The sequence below is a fragment of the Pelmatolapia mariae genome, linkage group LG3_W (genome assembly GCF_036321145.2).
Source record: "Pelmatolapia mariae isolate MD_Pm_ZW linkage group LG3_W, Pm_UMD_F_2, whole genome shotgun sequence".
Classification (NCBI taxonomy): Eukaryota; Metazoa; Chordata; class Actinopteri; order Cichliformes; family Cichlidae; genus Pelmatolapia; species Pelmatolapia mariae.
The window spans coordinates 21,428,276-21,449,501 of NC_086229.1; the positions used below are offsets into that span (position 1 = coordinate 21,428,276).

The window sequence follows — 21,226 nt, forward strand, 5'->3', positions numbered from 1 at the left end:
TTCGCCATCATTCTTATAGCCCAGGAATCATGCCCTATACACACATGGGAAGGCACTGTGATTCACTCAGTCCACTGTGGGCTGCAATACTGGTGTGAAATGTAGAGCACATCTGAGCCCCACACTGTGGTGCAGTAGTGTGGGCTGAGTGTTTCTGTTTAGTTTATTTGTGATACGGAAGTTAACACAGGGTCAACATTGCAATGAAATGTGTTTGACGATCAGAAAACAAGTCTCTTACAGTGAAATACAGTATAACATTATAAGTTAAAAAAAAAGTAAAGTACATATATATAAAAATAAATCTTAAGCACTAACTGTAATTATAGTTCCAAGGCATAAAAGAGAAAATAGAAATGTAACCCTGTAAGTGGCAGGAGTGAGCAGCAGTACAAATATTTTACATGTCGATTGCCCACATTAAGCACAGTGGAACCAACAGGTTGACCTATTGTGAACCCTCAGCACCTGAGTAAAGTTTCACCCCCCCACCTTCTTCAAATCAAGCAAAACTGATGCCAAACATTTGAGTTAGTTTGTGATAAACTAGCCATTATTTTTGTAGTTATTGTATTAAACTTGAGAGGCTCGACTAAAAAAATTTGCGAGTACAAGTGCATTGCTGCATGCAAAAAATGTATTTCAGTGTTTGCTATTATCCATATCGGCTGTTTTGGTCTCCAATCAGCTCGCTAGCTACTCCATTCTGGGAAGACTGGCCATATAATAAAATAATAATAATAACGAATAGGTGAGCTGTTAGAGTGCTTTTATTTTTATTTTAGTAGATACTGAAAACTGACAAAAGACAGCTGGGGTTTGGAAGATAATTGAACAAATATTTAACATATAATCTGAGGATTGTTGGAGCAGCCTTCAGGATCTCCACATATTAACATGCTGATTTTGTTCCGGGTGAAAATATTTCCTCCTGAATTTAATTAATTTTTTTTTTAATGTTAGATTTAATTCAGAGTCAGCTGTTTAAATAAGAACAGAACATTTTACATCAGGGAATATGACAGGTGAAATTCAAAATAGACTGACTGCTCTCCAAGACTTCAGTATTAAATAAAATGGTCCAGTTATGACGCTGAACTTTAATCTCAGCCAAACCAATTTACTCAGGAAAAAAACCCTGAAATAAACCAAACAATAACATTTAGAATTTATCTAAGTGACTTATATATCATGTTTAACCCGAGTAGTGAAAGATTGTGGGGGTTTGCAAATGATGTGGCGTGGGTTCCGCGCCTTGACCAGCCGGTCAGCTGGTGGGTAACAGGCATCTCCGAAAACATTAGAGCACTTTTGCAAATATTTGATGTCTTGATAAATCGAGCAGATAACAGCCAATGAGAATGTTTGCATCCAAGTTTTGTGGCACAAATATAACGGTGTACAGAAGGAGTTGAACGCGCAGGGGCAGAGATTTTGAGAGCTCAAGCAACACATTGCGAGCAGGTCCGCAGAGATCTGAGCAAGAGCAAACGCAAAACCTGAGCGAGAGGAGCTGCTATTGTGTGTGTATGGATAATAGCAAACACTGAAATACATTTTTTGCACATAGCAATAAATTTTATTCACTCAAATTTAGCTTTTCTTCACTCAAAATAAATTTCTCCTCAAAATGCAACACTTGTACTTGCAAATCTTTTTTTTTTTACGAGTGTAATAACGGACTGAAACAGAAGATGGCAGCACTGCATGTACAAGGATGCCAGCTGCTGTTAAACCCCGAAGAAGAAGAAGCTGTGTCCCAGAATTCATAGCGCAGCCCAGCTCAGTTTCCAACAATGGCGGCAGCTAGTTAGTTTTAATATTACTCTTATTATTCTTTTTGGGTCACAAAATAAACGTTTAACATATTTTTAGGCGGGAATGTAGCTGTGTAAACCTCAAATATCTGCTCAGTTTATGAAGACACCACATATTTTCAAAAGCGCTCCGACGTTTTCGGAGACATCTGTTACCCACTAGAACCGTTGAGAACACCGGACTCCGGGCAAATCGTTTTCAAACCCACCGCCGTCTTTCGCTACTCAGGTTAAACATGATATATGAGTCACTTAGATAACTTAAAAATGTTATTGTTTGGCCTTTTTTTAGTATTTTATTTGTTCCTGAGTAAATCGATTTGGCTGAGTTTAAATTATAGTTTTTACACAGCTGAATAAACTTTAAGCAGATAACTGACTATCAGAAGTGTGAGATGCTCGAGAACATACTGCGGTGTCCCGTTATATTTTAGATAGCAAGGAGTTTATTAAACTCCACTGAGACAATCTGCACATTTCATTAAATTAAATAAACTATCATCTTGTCTTTATTTTTAGTTAGCACATACCTTAAACACTTAAAGCTGTAAGCTAATGATAGTTATATTAGAGCAGATGCATGCTGGTGCAATAAGCTGTACGTTTTACATCCAGTGGATGCATGATCTGATTAGTCGATTAATCGCAAAAATAATCGGTGACTAGTCGACTATCAAAATAGTTGTTTGTGGCAGCCCTACTCTGTAGCATAGATATGTTTTGGTTATGAAAAGCCTGACATGGACCAGAAAACTGTACTATGCAAATTGTGTCGCAAACCGGTCCCCACATCAGAGTCAAAAACGACAAACCTCTTCTACCACCTCCACAAGAATCACGTGAAAGAGTATGGGTATGAGAGTATGTGAGTTTACGTATGAGAAGCAAAAAAGAGCCGTCAGGTGCTAAGAAATAAACCTTAGCCTCAAACGTTAGAACAGGCTTTTCCCCGCAGCACGCCGTATAATAAATACGCACAGCCCTAGGCCAGTGTTGCCAACTCCTCAGTAAGGAAAATCGCTATTGGTTGTCCTAAAAGTCGCTAGAAGTCGCTAAATTACGTCATCACCTAATTTGCATAATTGGTCATGCTAATATAATTGTAACCTATGTTGTTGGAGAGAGAAATAACATCGTGGAAGAGACAAAGTGAGTAAAAAACGTCCTAAATGCATTTAGAGTTTATTTAGAACTACAAATTAAATTTCTTTTAGCAATTATTGTTTTTTTTAATGTCACAATTCCAACCCTGCTCCTTTACCCGGGCTTGGACCGGCAAAAGTGACCCGAAATAGGTACTCTGGTGGAGTTACTTTGTGTGTGTGTGTTTATAAGTAGTTTTAAACCTTGTGATCCACAAAACAGCATAAGAGTAAAAGAGTAAAAGAAGAACTGACTGTGTTACAGCACCCGCTGCTTGTTGAGAGTAAAAGCGATACGCGCTTTCACGTCTTTTTTTAGCGACTTTTTAAAGAAAAAAAGTCGCTAGGGGGTCTGAAAACTCGCTAAATATAGCGACAAAGTTGCTAAGTTGGCAACACTGCCCTAGGCTCGACTGTGTATGTATATGTATGTATATAACCAAGTGGCTGACATGGTATACAGAAACATCTATGCCGAATACGGCCTGGAAGTCCTGAGGTCAAAATAGGAGACGCCCCCTCATGTGGTGGAGAATCACCAAGCTGAGATCCTGTGGGACTTCCAGATACAGACGGACAAAATGATGGTGGCTAACCAACCGGACAGTGTTGGTAGACAAACAGAAGAAGACGGCCGTAGTGATAGATGTAGTGGTTTCAAATGACAGCAACATCAGGAAAAAGCAACAGGAGAAGCTTGAGAAATACCAAGAGCTCAGAGAAGATGTGACGGGTGAAGGTAACGGTGGTCCCAGTGGTAATCGGAGCACTAGGTGCGGTGACTCCCAAGCTAGGCGAGTGGCTCCAGCAGATCCCGGGAACAACATCTGAGATCTCTGTGCAGACGAGCACAGTCCTACGAACAGCCATGATACTGCACATTACCCTCAAGCTCCCAGACCTCTGGTAGAGGACCCGAGCTTAAAGGATAGACCGTCCGCAAGTTGTATGTAAGAGCTCCAGCTCAGACAATGGTGTAGATATTTAAGATGTTTCTTTAAAGTGATGAGTGAGAACACCTATCTTTGTGAAATTATTTGAATTATGTTTTTAAATATTTCATTACAGTGGAAAAAACCAACGTGGCTGAAGGAAAATTTTAACTTTTTAGCTCCTGAAGGAAAACTTCTGGTTATTTTATATGGAAAACAGCAATAGACAGCTGGTTCTGACTCATATCTACAGCACTGACCTCTGACTTTCAGCTCCACTTGAGTCTTCATCCGAATCATCTTCCACCTGCTGTAAACAGAGCAGCTGTAGGTCTTTGTGTCCCAGTCTGTGGGGTATTTCAGAGTCAGACTTAGTTCTCCAGTTTTCAGCAGGTTTCTCTGCATTTTAGTTCGTCCTCTGTAACCCTGGTGCTGTTCTTCAGGCTGGTCAGAGCCGTTCTCATACACATGGACCTTTCTGTTGTCTTTGTCCATCCACTCCACTTTGGTGTCTTTAGGCAGGTGAATTGTGGTGAAGGGCAGCTGGACAGACTCCACCCCTGGAGCCACCTCCACCTGGGGGACTGAGAGAAAGAGGAGTTTCTGTCAGAAGACCAGGATGATTTTTTAACCTTCCTCTTGTGTTAGCTTTCTGTTATCATCTCTTATGTTAACGGGTCGGTTTTGACCTGTCTATTAAATCAGCTATAAAATACACTAAAAACAATAAGCTATCATCCAATTTGTTTCTCATATATGTGTGTGTGTGTACAATTTTCAGCATATGTGCATTTCCACTGTGAAAGAAAAATCCAGAAATCACATTGTATGATTTTTGAAAAAAAAAATTGGTAATTACTGTGTCAAATAAGTATTTGATCACTTAAGTCAAAAGATTTTTATATTTGGTACAGAAGCCTTTGTTAACAATTACAGAGGTCAAATGGTTCCTGTAGTTCTTCACCAGGTTTGCACACACTGCAGGAGGGATTTTGGCCCACTCCTCCATACAGATCTCCTCTAGATCTGTCAGGTGTCGGGGCTGTCGCCGAGCAACACGGAGTTTCAGCTCCCTCCAAAGATTTTCTATTGGATTTAGGTCTGGAGACTGGCTAGGCCACTCCAGAACCTTGATAGGTTTCTTATGGAGCCACTCGTTGGTTTTCCTGGCTGTGTGCTTTCGGTCATTGTTATGTTGGAAGACCCAGCCATGACCCATCTTTAATGCTCCGACTGATGGAAGGGGGGTTTTGCCCAATATGTCACAATACATGGCCCGTTCATCCTCTCCTTAATACAGTGCAGTCGTCCTGTCCCCTGTGCAGAAAAACAACCCCAGAGCATGATGCTTCCAGCCCCATGCTTCACTCTAGGTATGGTATTATTGGGATGATACTCATCATTCTTCCTCCAAACATGGCGAATGGAGTTAAGACCAAAAAGTTCTACTTTGGTCTCATCTGACCACAGGACTTCCTCCCATGACTCCTCTGGATCATCCAGATGGTCTTTGGCTAACTTCAGACAGGCCTGGACATGGGCTGACTTAAGCAGGGGAACCTTCTGTGTGATGCAAGATTTTAAACCATGACGTCTCAGTGTATTACTGATAGTAGCCTTGGAAACGATGGCCCCAGCTCTCTTCATGGCATTGACCAGTTCCTCCCGTGTAGTTCTGGGCTGATTCTTCACCATTCTTAGCATCAGTGATACCCCACGAGGAGAGATCTTTTCCGTGGGGCCCCAGTCCAAGGGACATTGACAGTCATCATTACCCTCTTCCATTTTCTGTCATTTGCTCCAACAGTTGTTCTTTTTTCACCAAGCTGCTTGGCAATTGCCCAGTAGCCCTTTCCAGCTTTGTGAAGGTCTACATTTTTCTCTCTTGTGTCTTTTGACAGCTCTGTGGTTTTGTGCCCATGTTGCTACTTAGACTTTGGCTGTTTATGGGGTGCACAGGTGTCTTTATGACAGCTAACGACCTCAAACAGGTGCTACTAATTTAGAATCATGAGCAGAGTGTAGCTGGACTATTTAAAAGCAAAATAACAGGTCTTTGAGGGTCAGAAATCTGGCTAATAATCAAGTGATCAAATACTTATTTGACACAGTAATTCACAAATAAATTGTTCAAAAAATCAAATATATATATATATATATATATACATATATATATATATATATATGTTCCAGGCATAGATTTTTATGCCGTATTTTCCTCGCTTACTGGGTATGTATTGGCAGAAGGGGTATTTTCCTCGAAAAGGGACAAGACATTCATCCACTTTCACCTCTGGCCCTGGGATGAAGATCAGCGGAAGAAGCTGCACCGATCTCTCTCAGACATCCCTGATGAGAGCAAGCTTGTCAGATCTCGCTCTGGTCCCTCTGCTGTCAAATCCGAGGACTCTTGATATCATTTGAAATGTCTGATGTGACATTGTTGCCCAGAAAATATTTCTGCCTGTCGATCTGGCCATAGACTATCAGTGGCCTCATTGCAGGATCTGTACACTCCAGCAAGAAGAACACCAATGAAAGCATCCAGGTATTCCTCATCAAAATATTTCCACGTCACCATGGACTTTTTTTTCCTTCAAGGTTCATCATAGTAATGATGATCCTTTTTAGTGACAATGGCATAAATAGCTCAAAACATGTCTTGATGTCACTGACTTTGGTCAGAGCAAACCTTGTGATTCCAGGGGTCATTTTGATGACATTTGCCATGTACATCATGAGGTACTGAGCTCCAAAAGATTTTACCATTTTTGGACTTGAATGTTTCAGCAGGAGCAGCATCAGCACCAGCGACCTCCTCCACTGATCAGATGTGTCTGTGTCTTCTGGATGATACTACACATTGTCTTCCTCCTTAGAAACCTGCTCATCTGAATCGCTATGCTGCGTTGTGTTCTCTCCTTCATTTTCACCAAAAATATGATCCAGAACTTGGCTCACTCTAAATCGTCTTCTCATTTTTGTATGCTGCAAATTGTAAATGTGCACTCTGGAAGTCAAATGGCCACTCAAATGAGTGAATTCACCTCACATGTCTTGACATGCCTGTCTTTGTTTGTTTTGTTTTCATGCAGGTATACTAACCCTAACCACGCAAAATGAGAATCCCCTAAAGCTCAGATGATTAGGAGAGGAGCTGGCTGTCATTGTGTCAGCTGACACTGCACTTATGATTTCAGTTTTGGCTCTAAATATTGCTTTATACTCATATTATTATAACTGGGTCGAAAATGACCCTAAAAACACAAAGGTCATAATTTCAACTAGAGCATTTTATAATTTAGTGAAAAGATTTTTTTTTGTTTTTCCTGACAAAGTGAAAAAGCCTTGATACAATAAACAAATTTATGTGATTTTTTTATGCATTTAAAATTTAAAATGGGTCATGCCGACCCTAACATAAGAGGAAGGTTAATGCTAAAAAACTGTGATTCAGTTATAAAACTGCCCTTCTCACATTTCCCATCATGAAGCATTCCTGATGTTAATTAACAGTTATAATGAAGTTTGATGAGAGAAGCAACAGAGTTGTCCTGATGAAGTCAGATTATGAGAGAAGCAGCATAATCTAATCTACAGCATCATCTCCATTCATCACATTCTTCATCTCCATCATCTTTAAAGTTTACTCCCCACTTATGTTTCAGTGATATAAAGGAGAGTGGCAGGAGGAGGTGGGTGTAGTCGTTACTGTCTGTAGTACCTGTATATTGTAGTTCCTGTACAAATACAAAATGACCACAGCAGGGCCTGAAACCCAGTTTTCAGTCCTCCTGTGTTATCTGGTTACTGACCTTTGTCTCCCATTTTAAGCTCCACTGGTTTTAACAGAAGATTCAGATGTTTGATCATTTCTGTTTAAAACTGGGTTCTGACTTTCATAAAAGTGGAAACATTTCCAAAAATGTGTCTTGTGTCTTCTATTCAGTTGTACAGGACTGACCTTTGACTTTCAGCTGCACCCTGTTCTTCATCAGGACTTTTCCCTCCCTGCTGTAGACGGTGCAGGTGTAGGTGTTGGTGTCTCTCTCTGTGGGGTGTTTCAGGGTCAGACTGAGGTCTCCAGTTTTCAGCAGGTCTTCATTCATCTTCGTTCGGTCTCTGTAAACCTGGTCCTGTTCTCCAGGCTGGTCAGAGCCGTTCTCATACACGTGGACCTTCCTGTGTGAACTGTCCGTCCACCCCACCTCAGCATCTTCAGGCAGGTGAACTTTGGCTTTACAGATCAGCTGGACAGACTCCACCCCTGAATCCACCTCCACCTGAGGGACTGAGAGGACAACAAAGCACAACATGAGCTGTTCAAATATTCGATGTCAAAGTAGAATCATGTTAACCAGAGTTAAAAACTGAAAAAAGCGGAAGATTTAAATAAAATTGCAAAATAGTTTTCGATCGTTCTTTTCACCACAGTGGCAAGTTTCCAGAGATGATTGGACTCAGAAATGATCCATGTTGGACTGAATTTAAGAACAGATCATAAAGTCCTCTGTGTGCCCGTCTGTCTGAGCATCTTCATCAGCTTCTACATATTGCTTCCATCTCTCTCCTCCCTGGATGTGTCTTCTCTCTGTCTCTTTCATTCTTTCCTGTGGGATAGTTGCCCACTCTCTCTCTGACTGTGATGCCATCACTTTATTAAATATATAAATTCTCTGCAGACATATAATAACTGTGATTCACATTTTTACCCACATTATACAGTTACTGTGTAACTTCAATGCTCAGAGGCTGTGATCTGATGCTAAATCATGTTCATGTACAGTCAGCTGATCCTCACAGTTCACTTTGTAATCATGCAGCTCTCCTCTGATCAATCCTGAGCTCCACCTGAGTCTCAGTCCTCAGGACCTCACACAGTCCCAGCAGCTTCTATCAGCAGAGTTCTCCCTGATATCACAAACATATTGATCCTCCTTCAGCCTCCTCTCATTGATCTGAACTGTCTCTCTGTTTCCACAGGTCAAAAGGTGCAAACATTACCAAATCCTTCTTTGGTAAAACACTACTTCCTTGTCTCTGCTCTTTTCTGAGCTGCTGATTTGCTGCTCTTATTATTATTAGTTATTATAAATGAAATGACTTCATATTTTTTATGCCAATTAGTAGTTGGAACTAGGGAAGGGCAATATGGCCAAAAATATTTATCACGATATATATTTGAAAATTTGCGTTAATGACATAACTGACGATATAATTGACACGAGACAAAATGCTTTACAACTCCACAACTTTATTAGTGCAAATAAACCCCATCAATGTATTTTGTGCATTAAAGCTATATAAAAAATTTAAAGTGCAAAGGCAAATTCCTTGCTGACAGTTTAACCAAAATGCATTTCCAGTTGAAACTGGCCGACATATCTTCAGCATAACTATGTATAATATCCACTAAGCTTAAAAAGAGGTTATACACACATAATACGGTAAAATTATGTTGAAGCACAGTATGTATCACTCCACGAGCCTCCTGCCTACGATGCCCGTAATGCTCTGACAATCCATCAAGCGGTGCGGCTTCGTAGCTTACCAAAGTCGTATTAAAACTAGTGCTGTCAGTGTTAATCTTGTTAAAATGACTTTTATGGATTTGATCAACTGGTCCCTGAATGCAATTGACACCCTCTTCTCAATGGGAAATCTGGGCTCAGGTGAGCCTGAGTGTCCTGGAGGTACTTTCCCTACCAGATACACGATGGACGGGTGGCAGAAGTGGAGGGTCGTGTGCCTGGCAGAACTGTCGATTGAAGACGCTGAAGATATCTACCTATTCGGAACCATGATAACAGGGTTCTTGCTGATCGGAGCTGGCTTGGCCCTGGCTTATCGAAGATTAAAGAAAGTGGAATCGGCTGGTCAAAAGCTAGGACAGCTTTGAAATTTATGTGAGTTGTTCGCACTAAAGTAAAAACCACCATCATTTCATGCGGAGACCCCTTCAGCGCCAGCTGCAGTCTCAAGGCTGGAGCTGAACAAAAGCACCCTGATAACAGACTGTGCATAGACTGTTCTTCCTATCCTACGCAAGGCCACCGGACAGTTTTACCCATATTCTATCGCGATATTTCATTTTCTTATCATTGCCTAACATTGTACCGGTATTACCGTGAACGGTATGATTTGGCCCAGCCCTAGTTAGAACTTTCCATGTTTGTGAATGTATCATCTCGTCTGTTGTGGCCAGTGCTATCCTCTATGCTGCTGCAGGCTGGGGCAGCAGGTTGAGGGTCACAGATGCCAACAGTCTAAATTACCATATTTTCCAGACTACAAAGCTCACCTGAATATTAGCCGCACAAGCTAAAATCAGGGGAAAATCCTGTTTTGTACATACATTAGCCGCACCTGACTAAAAGCCGCAGGTGTTTCAATGTTGACTTATCATATGTAAGAGAATATGCACAAAGGGAATTGTCAGGAAAGAGATGGCTGTTTGGAGACACATCCCTTTTATTAATATTTTGAAAAACAAGTTAGGGGTACATATTTGCATAACTTTTTAGGTATATGTACAAGTACAAAACATGTACTGTGCTTCATAAATGAGTAACAAATGTAGTATATAACAATGCCCAGATGCACACCAGAAAAATAGATTCAGACTACCTTTTAGGCCCAGGTGCAGTGACACGGCTTTAACAAGAAGAAAAGTCAGTCATTCACCACCATCTTTCTCTTCTTCCTGCGCACTAAAACCACCAAAGTCCTCTTCTCCAGTGTCGGAAACGAACAGGCTCAGGATGGCTTCGTCATCCACTCTCCACTTCTCTCCTTCGTTGTCACTTTCAAAACCAAAGAAATCCTCGTTGTCAGTGTTGTAGTCGAACACCCTCTGAAGGGCCGTGGCGGTGTCCTCCTCTCCATCATGCAGCAGTCCAGCCCTTCGAAATCCGTTGGTGATCGTGGATGTCTTCACACTTTTCCACGCTGTCAGAATCCACTGGTGGAGTTGGGCATAACTTGCTTTTCGCATGCGACCAGTTTTGGTGAATGATTTATCGCCGCTCGTCCTCCACGCCTCCCACTGAACGCGTAGCGCTACTTTGAAGTTTGTTTTTCGCGCTACTTCGTACGGCACTACGTTGCCTGGCGGACGGACATGTGACCAACATACCACTCTTGTACCTGTGTGTCTGATCACATGCCCTACCGCCAGGCAACGTAGTGCCGTACAACAGCGGAACAAACAAAACAAATCCTCTTACGATATCACAAAAATCATGGACAATCCATAGAAAAGCCGCACCTGACTAAAAGCCGCAGGGTTCAAAGCTTGTGCAAAAAGTAGCGGCTTATGGCCCGACAATTACGGTAACTAATCCGAAAGGCCAGTAATGTTGAGATGATGGAGCTGGTGTCAGAGAGGCCGATGTTGTCCAAGATAAAGACAATGCTGGATAACACCTCCTACCCACTCCATGATGTACTGGGTAGCCACAGGAGCACGTTCAGTGAGAGACTGAGATTACCAAAAAGCACCACTGAATGACACAGGAAATCATTCCTGCCTGTGGCCATCTCCCTGTACAACTCCTCCACCTAACACACTGTAAACACTCCTGTAATATTCTTGTCAATGTTCTGATATTTATTTATTTATAATCACCTCTCTTAATCCTTGTATACATTAGTGGTATTCTTTCTTAATCTGTAACATATTGTCTCATTCAAATAGTTTACTGTATTACTAGTGGTGCAATGGATCACGGTTGATCCGTAATCCAAGCCGATCCCACCCCACAGTTCAGCACGCACGTGATCCGAAGATTCGAAAAAGAAGAAAAAAAAGTATGTGTATGGTGCGCGTGGTGGGTCTGTTAAGCGATAGTTATGGCCAGCGCTAGCGGTCCAAGCGGAGGAGCAAAAACACATCCTAAAAATGACAGGTAGTAAACTACCAACTCTTTTATGCTACGTCCGCACCTACACGGGTATTTTTGAAAACGCAGCTGTTTCATCCACACGTAAACGGCGTTTCGAATCACCGAAAACGCAGATTTTTTAAAACTCCTTTTTTGCATTTAGGTGTGGACAAGGAATACAGAGTTCGTCACGCAACGTCAAAGGTATGTGCCTTTTTTCACGTCATGCTGTGCGCCACGTTATTGTTTACATGAGATGAATTGCAGATAAGCAGATAGAGACAAAATACTGTTACTGTTAATCTGACTATCTTCAGTTTTTACAGGCTTACATATACACACTCAGTTACTGTCCCTCCATTTACAAAGGCAGAGGCGTCACGATGTGATTATTTTACGTGTAGTTGTTTTTTTTCCCTGTGTAATAATGTTCAACATTGCTATCAATACATTTTTCAAAAATGCCTCTCTGTGCAAAATGGGTTTAAAAACATAAACAGCTGTGGGATCCTGTTTGTACTGTTAGTCCGTGATTTGAACCGAGGGAACAAATCGTGGCAGGATCAGCCTGATATTATTTGTATCCCACTGTAACTTTACTGTATAAAGAGCTAACATCTCCAAAATGTCAGGAGTAGTTAGTCATTACAACAAGTGTTTGTGAACTAAAAATCAAGAATGTGGGATACTGTTTGTCCTTGATTTGAAGAACCCAGTGCGTGCTCCCGACACAGGGAAAACCAATTCTGCAGAGGAGACCTACCTTGGCACTTGTGCAGGTGAAACCAAAGGGAAGATATGCTTCACCATATTTTCTAGTCTTTGGCTTAGAATGAAGTTGGTTTGGAAACATATTCAGCTATGGGAAGGAATTTCAGTCTCTAGATGTGCAAAGCTGGTAGAGACATACCCTAAAAGACTGGCAGCTGTAATTGCAGCAAAAGGTGGTTCTACAAAGTATTGACTCAGGGGACTGAATAATTACGCACACCCCACTTTTCAGTTATTTATTTGTAAAAAATGTTTGGAATCATGTATGATTTTGTTCCACTTCTCACGTGTACACCACTTTGTATTGGTCTTTCACGTGGAATTACAATAAAATTGATTCATGTTTGTGGCTGTAATGTGACAAAATGTGGAAAAGTTCAACGGGGCCGAATACTTTTGCAAGCCACTGTAATTAGCTTCCAGTCAGAAACTGGCCTTTGTGCCTCTTTGGTAAACCCAACAGCAGCTTTTTGGTGCCTCTGCTTATTACACAGAAACTCCAACATGTGTTTCAAGGTAATATTTCAAATAATCATTTTTTTTTTATATATATTTACATACAAACATTTCAAAAATTATTTGTACCATATCGAAAATCCCCCTTATCCAGTATCCAACATGAAATCAGTATCCAACAAGTGGAGTGACCTGCTGTGACCCTTTGTGTTTTGGGAGCAGCTGAATATAGCTTTTTTCTAAGAAAATTCATTTTGATTTTGAGCATATTTACCTGATATGAAATGTAAAAACTGAATGACCCGATTATTATCACAGTGGTCACTGGAAGAACCTCACAGCATTACACAGAGGAATAACGTGAAACACTGTCACAGACTTGAATTATTTCTCACTGGAAACTTTGTTTATGACTAAAGTTTAGACTTGTGTACACACTCACACACAACATACCTTTTTTGAATAATTTCCAAAGATATATTCCAAGACCCACAAGGACAGCAGAAATCAGGACAGCCAGGAGAACCCAGGCCTCAGCAGGAAAAACGTACGGCTCTGTAAGAAACCAAAAACACGATGAGGTTAAGATTAGCACGACTACAATGGTTCAAAAATAAAGAATCAGTCTGAGGTTCGTTAGAGCAAAGTGCTCTAATAGGGTGATATGGTACTACAAGGTCATTAAGATAAGATGGGGCCTGATTATTTAAGATCTTGTAAGTGAGGAGCAGGATTTTGAATTCAATTCTGGATTTAACAGGAAGCCAATGAAGGGAAGCCAATACAGGGGAAATATGCTCTCTCTTTCTAGTCCCTGTCAGTACTCTTGCTGCAGCATTTTGGATTAACTGAAGGCTTTTCAGCGAGTTTTTAGGACATCCTGATAATAATGAGTTACAGTAGTCCAGCCTGGAAGTAATAAATGCATGAACTAGTTTTTCAGCATCACTCTGAGACAGGATATTTCTAATTTTAGAGATGTTGTGCAAATGGGAGAAAGCAGTCTTACATGTTTGTTTAATATGTGCCTTGAAGGACATGTCCTGGTCAAAAATGACTCCAAGGTTCCTCACAGTGTTACTGGAGGCCAAGGTAATGCCACCCAGAGTAAGAATCTGGTTAGATACCATATTTCTAAGATTTAGAAACTGAGTAAAATAGCCTCAGTTTTATCTGAATTAAGAAGCAGAAAGTTAGCGGCCATCCAGGTCTTTATGTCTTTAAGACATTCCTGCAGTTTAACTAATTGGTGTGTGTTACCTGGCTTCATGGACAGATTGAGCTGGGTGTCATCTGCATAGCAGTGAAAATGTATGCTACACCTTCTGATGATCCTGCCTAAGGGAAGCATGTATAATGTAAACAGAATTGGTCCTAGCACTGAACCCTGTGGAACACCATAATTAACTTCAGTGTGTGAAGAGGACTCTCCATTTACATATACAAATTGGAGTCTATTAGATAGATATGATATAAACCACTGCAGCACAGTACCTGTAATACCTACAGCGTGTTCTAATCACTCTAATAGGATATTATGGTCGACAGTATCGAACGCTGCACTAAGGTCTAGCAGGACAAGCACAGAGATGAGTCCACTGTCAGAGGCCATAAGAAGATCATTTGTAACCTTCACTAAAGCTGTTTCTGTGCTGTGATGAGCTCTGAAACCTGACTGAAACTCTTCAAATAAGCCATTCCTCTGCAGATGATCTGTTAGCTGTTTGACAACTACTCTTTCAAGGATGTTTGATATGAAAGGAAGGTTGGAGATTGGCCTATAATTAGCTAAGACAGCTGGGTCTAGAGATGGCTTTTTGAGTAAAGGTTTAACTACAGTACAGCCAGCTTGAAGGCCTGTGGTACATAGCTGATGATATGATGCAACCCGCTGCAGGGCAGTGGTTTGGCTGATCATATTTAAGATTGAAGCATTAATTAATGGCAGGACTTCTTTGAGCAGTTTTGTAGGAATGGGGTCTAAAAGACACGTTGATGGTTGGGGATGGTTGGCTCAGTAGAGCTCTGACTTTTTGTCAGCCTGGCTACAGTGCTGAAGAGAAACCTGGGGTTGTTCTTATTTTCTTCAATCAGTGACGAATAGTAAGATGTTCTGGCTTTGCGGAGGGCTTTCTTATAAAGCAGCAAACTATTTCTCCAGGCTAAATGATGATCCTCTAAATTTGTGACACGCCATTTCCTCTCCAGCTTATGAGTTATCTGCTTTAGGCTACGTGTTTGAGAATTATACCACGGAGTCAGGGACTTCTGATTTGAGACCTTAGTTTTCACAGGAGCTACAGTATCCAGAGTCGTACGTAGTGAGGAGGTAAAATTATTAACAAGATAATCGACCTCTGTTGGAGTAGCGTTCAGGTAGCTGCTCTGCTCTATGTTGGTACAGGGCATTGAAGAAGATAACAGTGGGTGGATTATATTCTTAAACGTAGTTACAGCACTTTCAGAAAGACATCTACTGTGATAAAGTCGACTCTCCACTGCTGTGTAATCAATTATTGTAAATGTAAATGTTATCAGGAAATGATCAGACAGCAGAGGGTTTTCAGGAAACACTGTTAAATGTTCAGTTTCTATGCCATATGTTAAAACAAGATCTAGAGTGTGATTAAAGTGGTGGGTGGGTTCTTTTACATTTTCAGAGAAGCCAATTGAGTCTAATAACAGATTAAATGCGATGTTGAGGCTGTCATTTTTAGCATCTACATGGATGTTAAAATCACCCACAATAATTATTTTATCTGAGCTGAGCACTAAATCAGATAAAAAGTCTGAGAAATCAGACACCCCTATTTATTTTAAGTCCATCTTCAACATGAAATGACCCAACTAGCTCATCTATGATAATAGCAGCATAAACCAGTACACCTCCTCCACCTTGTTGGTGTCTGACTCTAAGTGGTGCCCTTAGTTCAGGATTCATCCGCAAGCCCATCAAGATCCATCAAGATTTTTCTTTTCTCCTTCAGCCTCCCACCCAGTCTAAGCAGCTGGATCTCCCTCCCTTATATGGGTTCTGTTGGAGATTTCTTCATATTAGAGTTCTTCCTTCCCACTGTCACTAAGTGCAGGGAGGAAGTAATTACTGAAGTTAACTGTTACTTTGCTTCTCCACTTTTCCGTCTCTTTTAGTTAGTATTTGATAGAAACTTCAATAAAACTCCTTAATTTAACCATTTTTGCCTCTGTCTCCTTTTTCTAACCCGGACACATTTTGTTACTTCCCCCTCACCGCCTGGACTCTTTAAGGGGAACGTAAAATAAGTGGGGAAAAAGGAGTTTGAAATTATTGGTGTTTGTTTATTTTTCTGCTTTTATGTAACAGTCGTGTTGCCTTTTGAGAAGAGTAGAAATACACCTTCCCAGTTAAGTTAGGTGAGTGTCCAGCCGAGCTTTTTAAGTTCTTCCATCGGGCTCTTTTATCATTTTGCCTTTCTTGTTTTTGGAGTAATCCTGGGCGGGGATAAGTTCCCTGTTGGGGGTAGGCAATTCAGGGCTCCGGTCGCTGAAGTTCTGCCTTTCAAGTCGCCTCGAGCCCAGCACGCTCCAGAAGATAGGTAGGTATAGTTTGGTGTGCTTAGGAACTGGATAAGTTGTGTTGTTTAAGGTAAGTTGGTCAGTTAAAGTAAGTTGTGTAGTTCACCATTAATTGGTTAACTGTTGGGTAGTATCTGAGTGAGCTGGCAGAGGGGTGTGGTGGTGTCTTAATTAGGGTGTGTTTGCTAAACCCTCTCTGCCCCCAAAATGGATGATACAGATGTCAGTGCACAGGTGTCTAGAGGCTCGTTTGTGAGCAATAACATCCACCTGGTTTCAGTTTTCTGTGAGTCCAGTGTTCATAGCTTCTTCACTGCATTTGAATGCATAGCAACTGCACTGCAATGGCCTCAAGACATGTGGTGTGTGATGTTGCTATGTAAGTTAACAGGTACGCTCAGGAGGTTTGTTCTGGTTTGTCTATGGAGGACTGCCTAGTTTATGAAAAGATTAAAAGTGCCATCCTCCAAGCCTATGAACTTGTACCTGAAGCCTACAGGCAGCATTTTCGAGGTTTGGAGTTGGCACAGGGTCAGTCCTACCTTGACTTCGCTAGGGAGAAGGCGAAGTTTTTTGATAGATGGTGCTCTGCAAGCCGGGTTAACGATTTGGGGTCGTTATGTGAGCTTGTGCTGGTGGAGGACTTTAAGAATGCAGTGTCTGAGTCTATTGCTTTTTAGTTAAGAGAACAGAGGGTTTCCACTTTACAGCAAGCTGCCACCCTGGCAGATGAGTTTATGCTGACTCATAAAGCAAATGCCCTCGCTATCACATGGGACATTGTTTTGAGGGTCTGGGGCCACCCTCAGTCAGTGTTTTGAACCCATTGAGATGGGGTTGGCAGCTTCCGCAGACGATGCCTAACCGTTGCTATGGGGTTTGGTAGGTGGAAAGCCTACAACTCGGTAATGAAACGATTATGGACATGATTCCTTATTTTTGGTTATCGCAACAGGTAAAACCATTTGACAAACCACAGGTTTGTATTTATGAGAGGGGGTGTTACGGCCCTAGCAGGTCCTCCTTCTGAAGTTGCCTGTGTGGGCGTGTCCTATCATCTCTCCTGCCTTAGGTGCCACCTTTTTCTTTTGTGCAGCTGACTCCCATCAGCAATTAAAGGTATTTAAGCCCAGAGAAAAGTGAGTTCTGCTGCCAGAGTGCCATGTGAGTGGTTACAGCTAGTGAGCTGTGTTTTGTGATTGCTTGCTCCTGCTCGGTTGAGAGGAGTGGGTTTGGTCACTAATCTCTTTTTGACTTTTCAGTCAAATGTTCAGACCAATATTTAACCTCCTAGGACCTGGCGTCCACATATGTGGACATCACATTTTGGGTTATTTAGACCAAAATACTCAATTTTGCTCTACAAGGGCCTGATATCCACTTACGAGGACATTATACTGCTACTGTTCTATCAAAATTTTAAACGAATATCCTCATATGTGGCTCTGATTTTTCATAAAAACAAAAATAAGGTAAAAAAACAAATCTGGAAATTCTTTGTTTTTACATTCATTGGGCCCCAATAAGCCCAAATATCAAAGAGAAATTAAAAATGCATGCCATGGAAGAGTTTGGGTCTTAAGAGGTTAAGTTTTGTTTTGTTTCTTTAAATGGTGATAGTGGATTGTCCGTCTCTTTTAGTTAGTATTTGATAGAAACGTCAATAAAGCTCTTTAATTTAACCATTTTTGCCTCTGTCTCCTTTTTCTAACCCGGACACATTTTGTTACTTTCCCCTCACCACCTGGACCCTTTTAGGGGAACGTATCATTAACTCGATTGGAGAAAAAGAGTCTAACTTAACATCAATGGTACTGAAAGTAGCTGTAGATAATATTACATCTGTGGGATGATTATTGGTAATTGTTTTTCTCTAATGATTAAAATTGTGAAGAAGTTGATGAAGTCATTACTAGTTAACGTTAAAGGGATGGTTGGCTCAGTAGAGCTCTGACTTTTTGTCAGCCTGGCTACAGTGCTGAAGAGAAACCTGGGGTTGTTCTTATTTTCTTCAATCAGTGACGAATAGTAAGATGTTCTGGCTTTGCGGAGGGCTTTCTTATAAAGCAGCAAACTATTTCTCCAGGCTAAATGATGATCCTCTAAATTTGTGACACGCCATTTCCTCTCCAGCTTATGAGTTATCTGCTTTAGGCTACGTGTTTGAGAATTATACCACGGAGTCAGGGACTTCTGATTTGAGACCTTAGTTTTCACAGGAGCTACAGTATCCAGAGTCGTACGTAGTGAGGAGGTAAAATTATTAACAAGATAATCGACCTCTGTTGGAGTAGCGTTCAGGTAGCTGCTCTGCTCTATGTTGGTACAGGGCATTGAAGAAGATAACAGTGGGTGGATTATATTCTTAAACGTAGTTACAGCACTTTCAGAAAGACATCTACTGTGATAAAGTCGACTCTCCACTGCTGTGTAATCAATTATTGTAAATGTAAATGTTATCAGGAAATGATCAGACAGCAGAGGGTTTTCAGGAAACACTGTTAAATGTTCAGTTTCTATGCCATATGTTAAAACAAGATCTAGAGTGTGATTAAAGTGGTGGGTGGGTTCTTTTACATTTTCAGAGAAGCCAATTGAGTCTAATAACAGATTAAATGCGATGTTGAGGCTGTCATTTTTAGCATCTACATGGATGTTAAAATCACCCACAATAATTATTTTATCTGAGCTGAGCACTAAATCAGATAAAAAGTCTGAGAAATCAGACACCCCTATTTATTTTAAGTCCATCTTCAACATGAAATGACCCAACTAGCTCATCTATGATAATAGCAGCATAAACCAGTACACCTCCTCCACCTTGTTGGTGTCTGACTCTAAGTGGTGCCCTTAGTTCAGGATTCATCCGCAAGCCCATCAAGATCCATCAAGATTTTTCTTTTCTCCTTCAGCCTCCCACCCAGTCTAAGCAGCTGGATCTCCCTCCCTTATATGGGTTCTGTTGGAGATTTCTTCATATTAGAGTTCTTCCTTCCCACTGTCACTAAGTGCTTCTCAGAAAGGATCATCTGACTGTTGGTTTTCCTCCTAATACTGCAAGATCTTTACATGTGTATGAAGGCTCTTATCTTCACTGTGTTTAATGACTATTTTAGGTGATTTTTAGAGTTTAAGAAATAAATCAAATAAATTCAGATATTAATGTTTTACAAAGTTATCTGTCTGAAAACATTAGCAGTAACTTCAGACTAACTTGGTGAAGACTAATATATAAAAATTTGCCGTGTGCCACTGACCTTTCACCTGGAGCTGAACATCTGTCAGTCTGGGTTCTTCTCCCGTCACTCTGATGGTGCAGGTGTAGTTGCTGCTGTCAAAGATGTGGGGTTTCCTCAGAGTGAGGCTGAAGTCTCCAGTCTGCAGAGCGTCAGTCTTCATAGATGTTCGGTCTCTGTAACGCTGGTTTTGATCTGTCAGCTCGTCCTCTTCCTGCTGACGCTGGTGAACGGTTGGAGGATTGAGGTCGTAGCGGCTCCACACCACTGTGGTGGGTCCAGATACAAACGGGATGTGACAGGGCAGCAGGACTGACTCCACCCCCTCGTACACCTCCAGGGTGAAGACTTGGTGGGACACTGTGAGGACACAGAGAGACAAGCACAGCTACAACAAAGGCGATACAAAGGTTTTCTGCTCCATGTGCAGCAGCTAACATGTATACTCTCCCTCTTCTGCTTCTCCCACAGTTCCTGTTTCCCTGCTGTTTGTTGAGAAACCTGATAAAGTGTTAACATCTGACCTCTGATCTGTATCTACAGCAACGACCTCTGGCATCATACCCGATTGTACAGCAAGCTTTTTAGTTTGTTGCTGACCTTTGACCTGCAGCTCTACTTCTGTCAGTGTCCGTGTGTTTCCAAATGCAGTGATGGTGCAGGTGTAGGTGCCGCTGTCAGAGGTGATGGGGTTCCTCAGAGTGAGGCTGAAGTCTCCAGTCTGCAGAGAGTCCGTCTTCATGGATGTTCGGTCTCTGTAACGCTGGTTTTGGTCTCTCAGTTTATCTCCTGCCTGGCTACGCTGGTGGACGACTGGAGGATCGAGGTCACGGCGTGTCCACATCAGAGTGGGGTCCCGAGGCACAGAAGTGTCCTTGCAGAGCAGCAGGACAGACTCCACCCCCTCATACATCTCTAGGGCCAAGGCATGCTGGGAAACTGAGGACAGAGACAGAAACATGAATCAGCTGTGTGTGAGTCTAAACTTTTGGAGTCCACACAAACCTGTGAAGATATAAAACATCAGCCACACACTGTCCACGGTTCAGAATGTTATTAGTTATATTAGAGCTGAACTGTTAAGGCCTTTACTCACCAGTTGTGTAACATTCATGAAAATATTTGGTGTGTTAAAAATATTTGTCTGACTCAGTTTTTTTAATACAGCTGTTCACATCAAATGTGTATTCATGAAATTCTATCTGGAAAAACAAAAACTTATTATGATAAATGTCACAACGAGAATATTTCCTGATAAAAGTGGAATCAAATATTAGATCAAATTGAAAACCAAATAAATTCAAAATCTCCTTAAAATCCAGATGTTGTTGTGAATGCTACACCTCTTCTTATCTTTCATTCAGTCAGAGGATGATCTTTTTATTAAGGTGGAACTTAAATGTATAATGATTATGTTCACAAACAGATGTCACT

At 41.3% G+C, this 21,226-nt stretch overlaps 1 protein-coding gene across 1 annotated transcript in view; it reads right to left on the reverse strand.

The window, feature by feature from the left end:
- LOC134621204 (uncharacterized) overlaps positions 1 to 21,226 on the reverse strand; it is a 55,316-nt gene that overhangs the window by 1,109 nt on the left and 32,981 nt on the right. The window contains exons 6-10 of the mRNA XM_065469971.1: positions 20,393 to 20,731; positions 19,814 to 20,152; positions 13,455 to 13,556; positions 7,856 to 8,182; positions 4,152 to 4,475 (exon numbers count right to left, since the gene is read on the reverse strand). Of these exons, the coding sequence (XP_065326043.1) occupies positions 4,152 to 4,475; positions 7,856 to 8,182; positions 13,455 to 13,556; positions 19,814 to 20,152; positions 20,393 to 20,731 (1,431 nt within the window). The remainder of the gene's footprint in view (positions 1 to 4,151; positions 4,476 to 7,855; positions 8,183 to 13,454; positions 13,557 to 19,813; positions 20,153 to 20,392; positions 20,732 to 21,226) is intronic.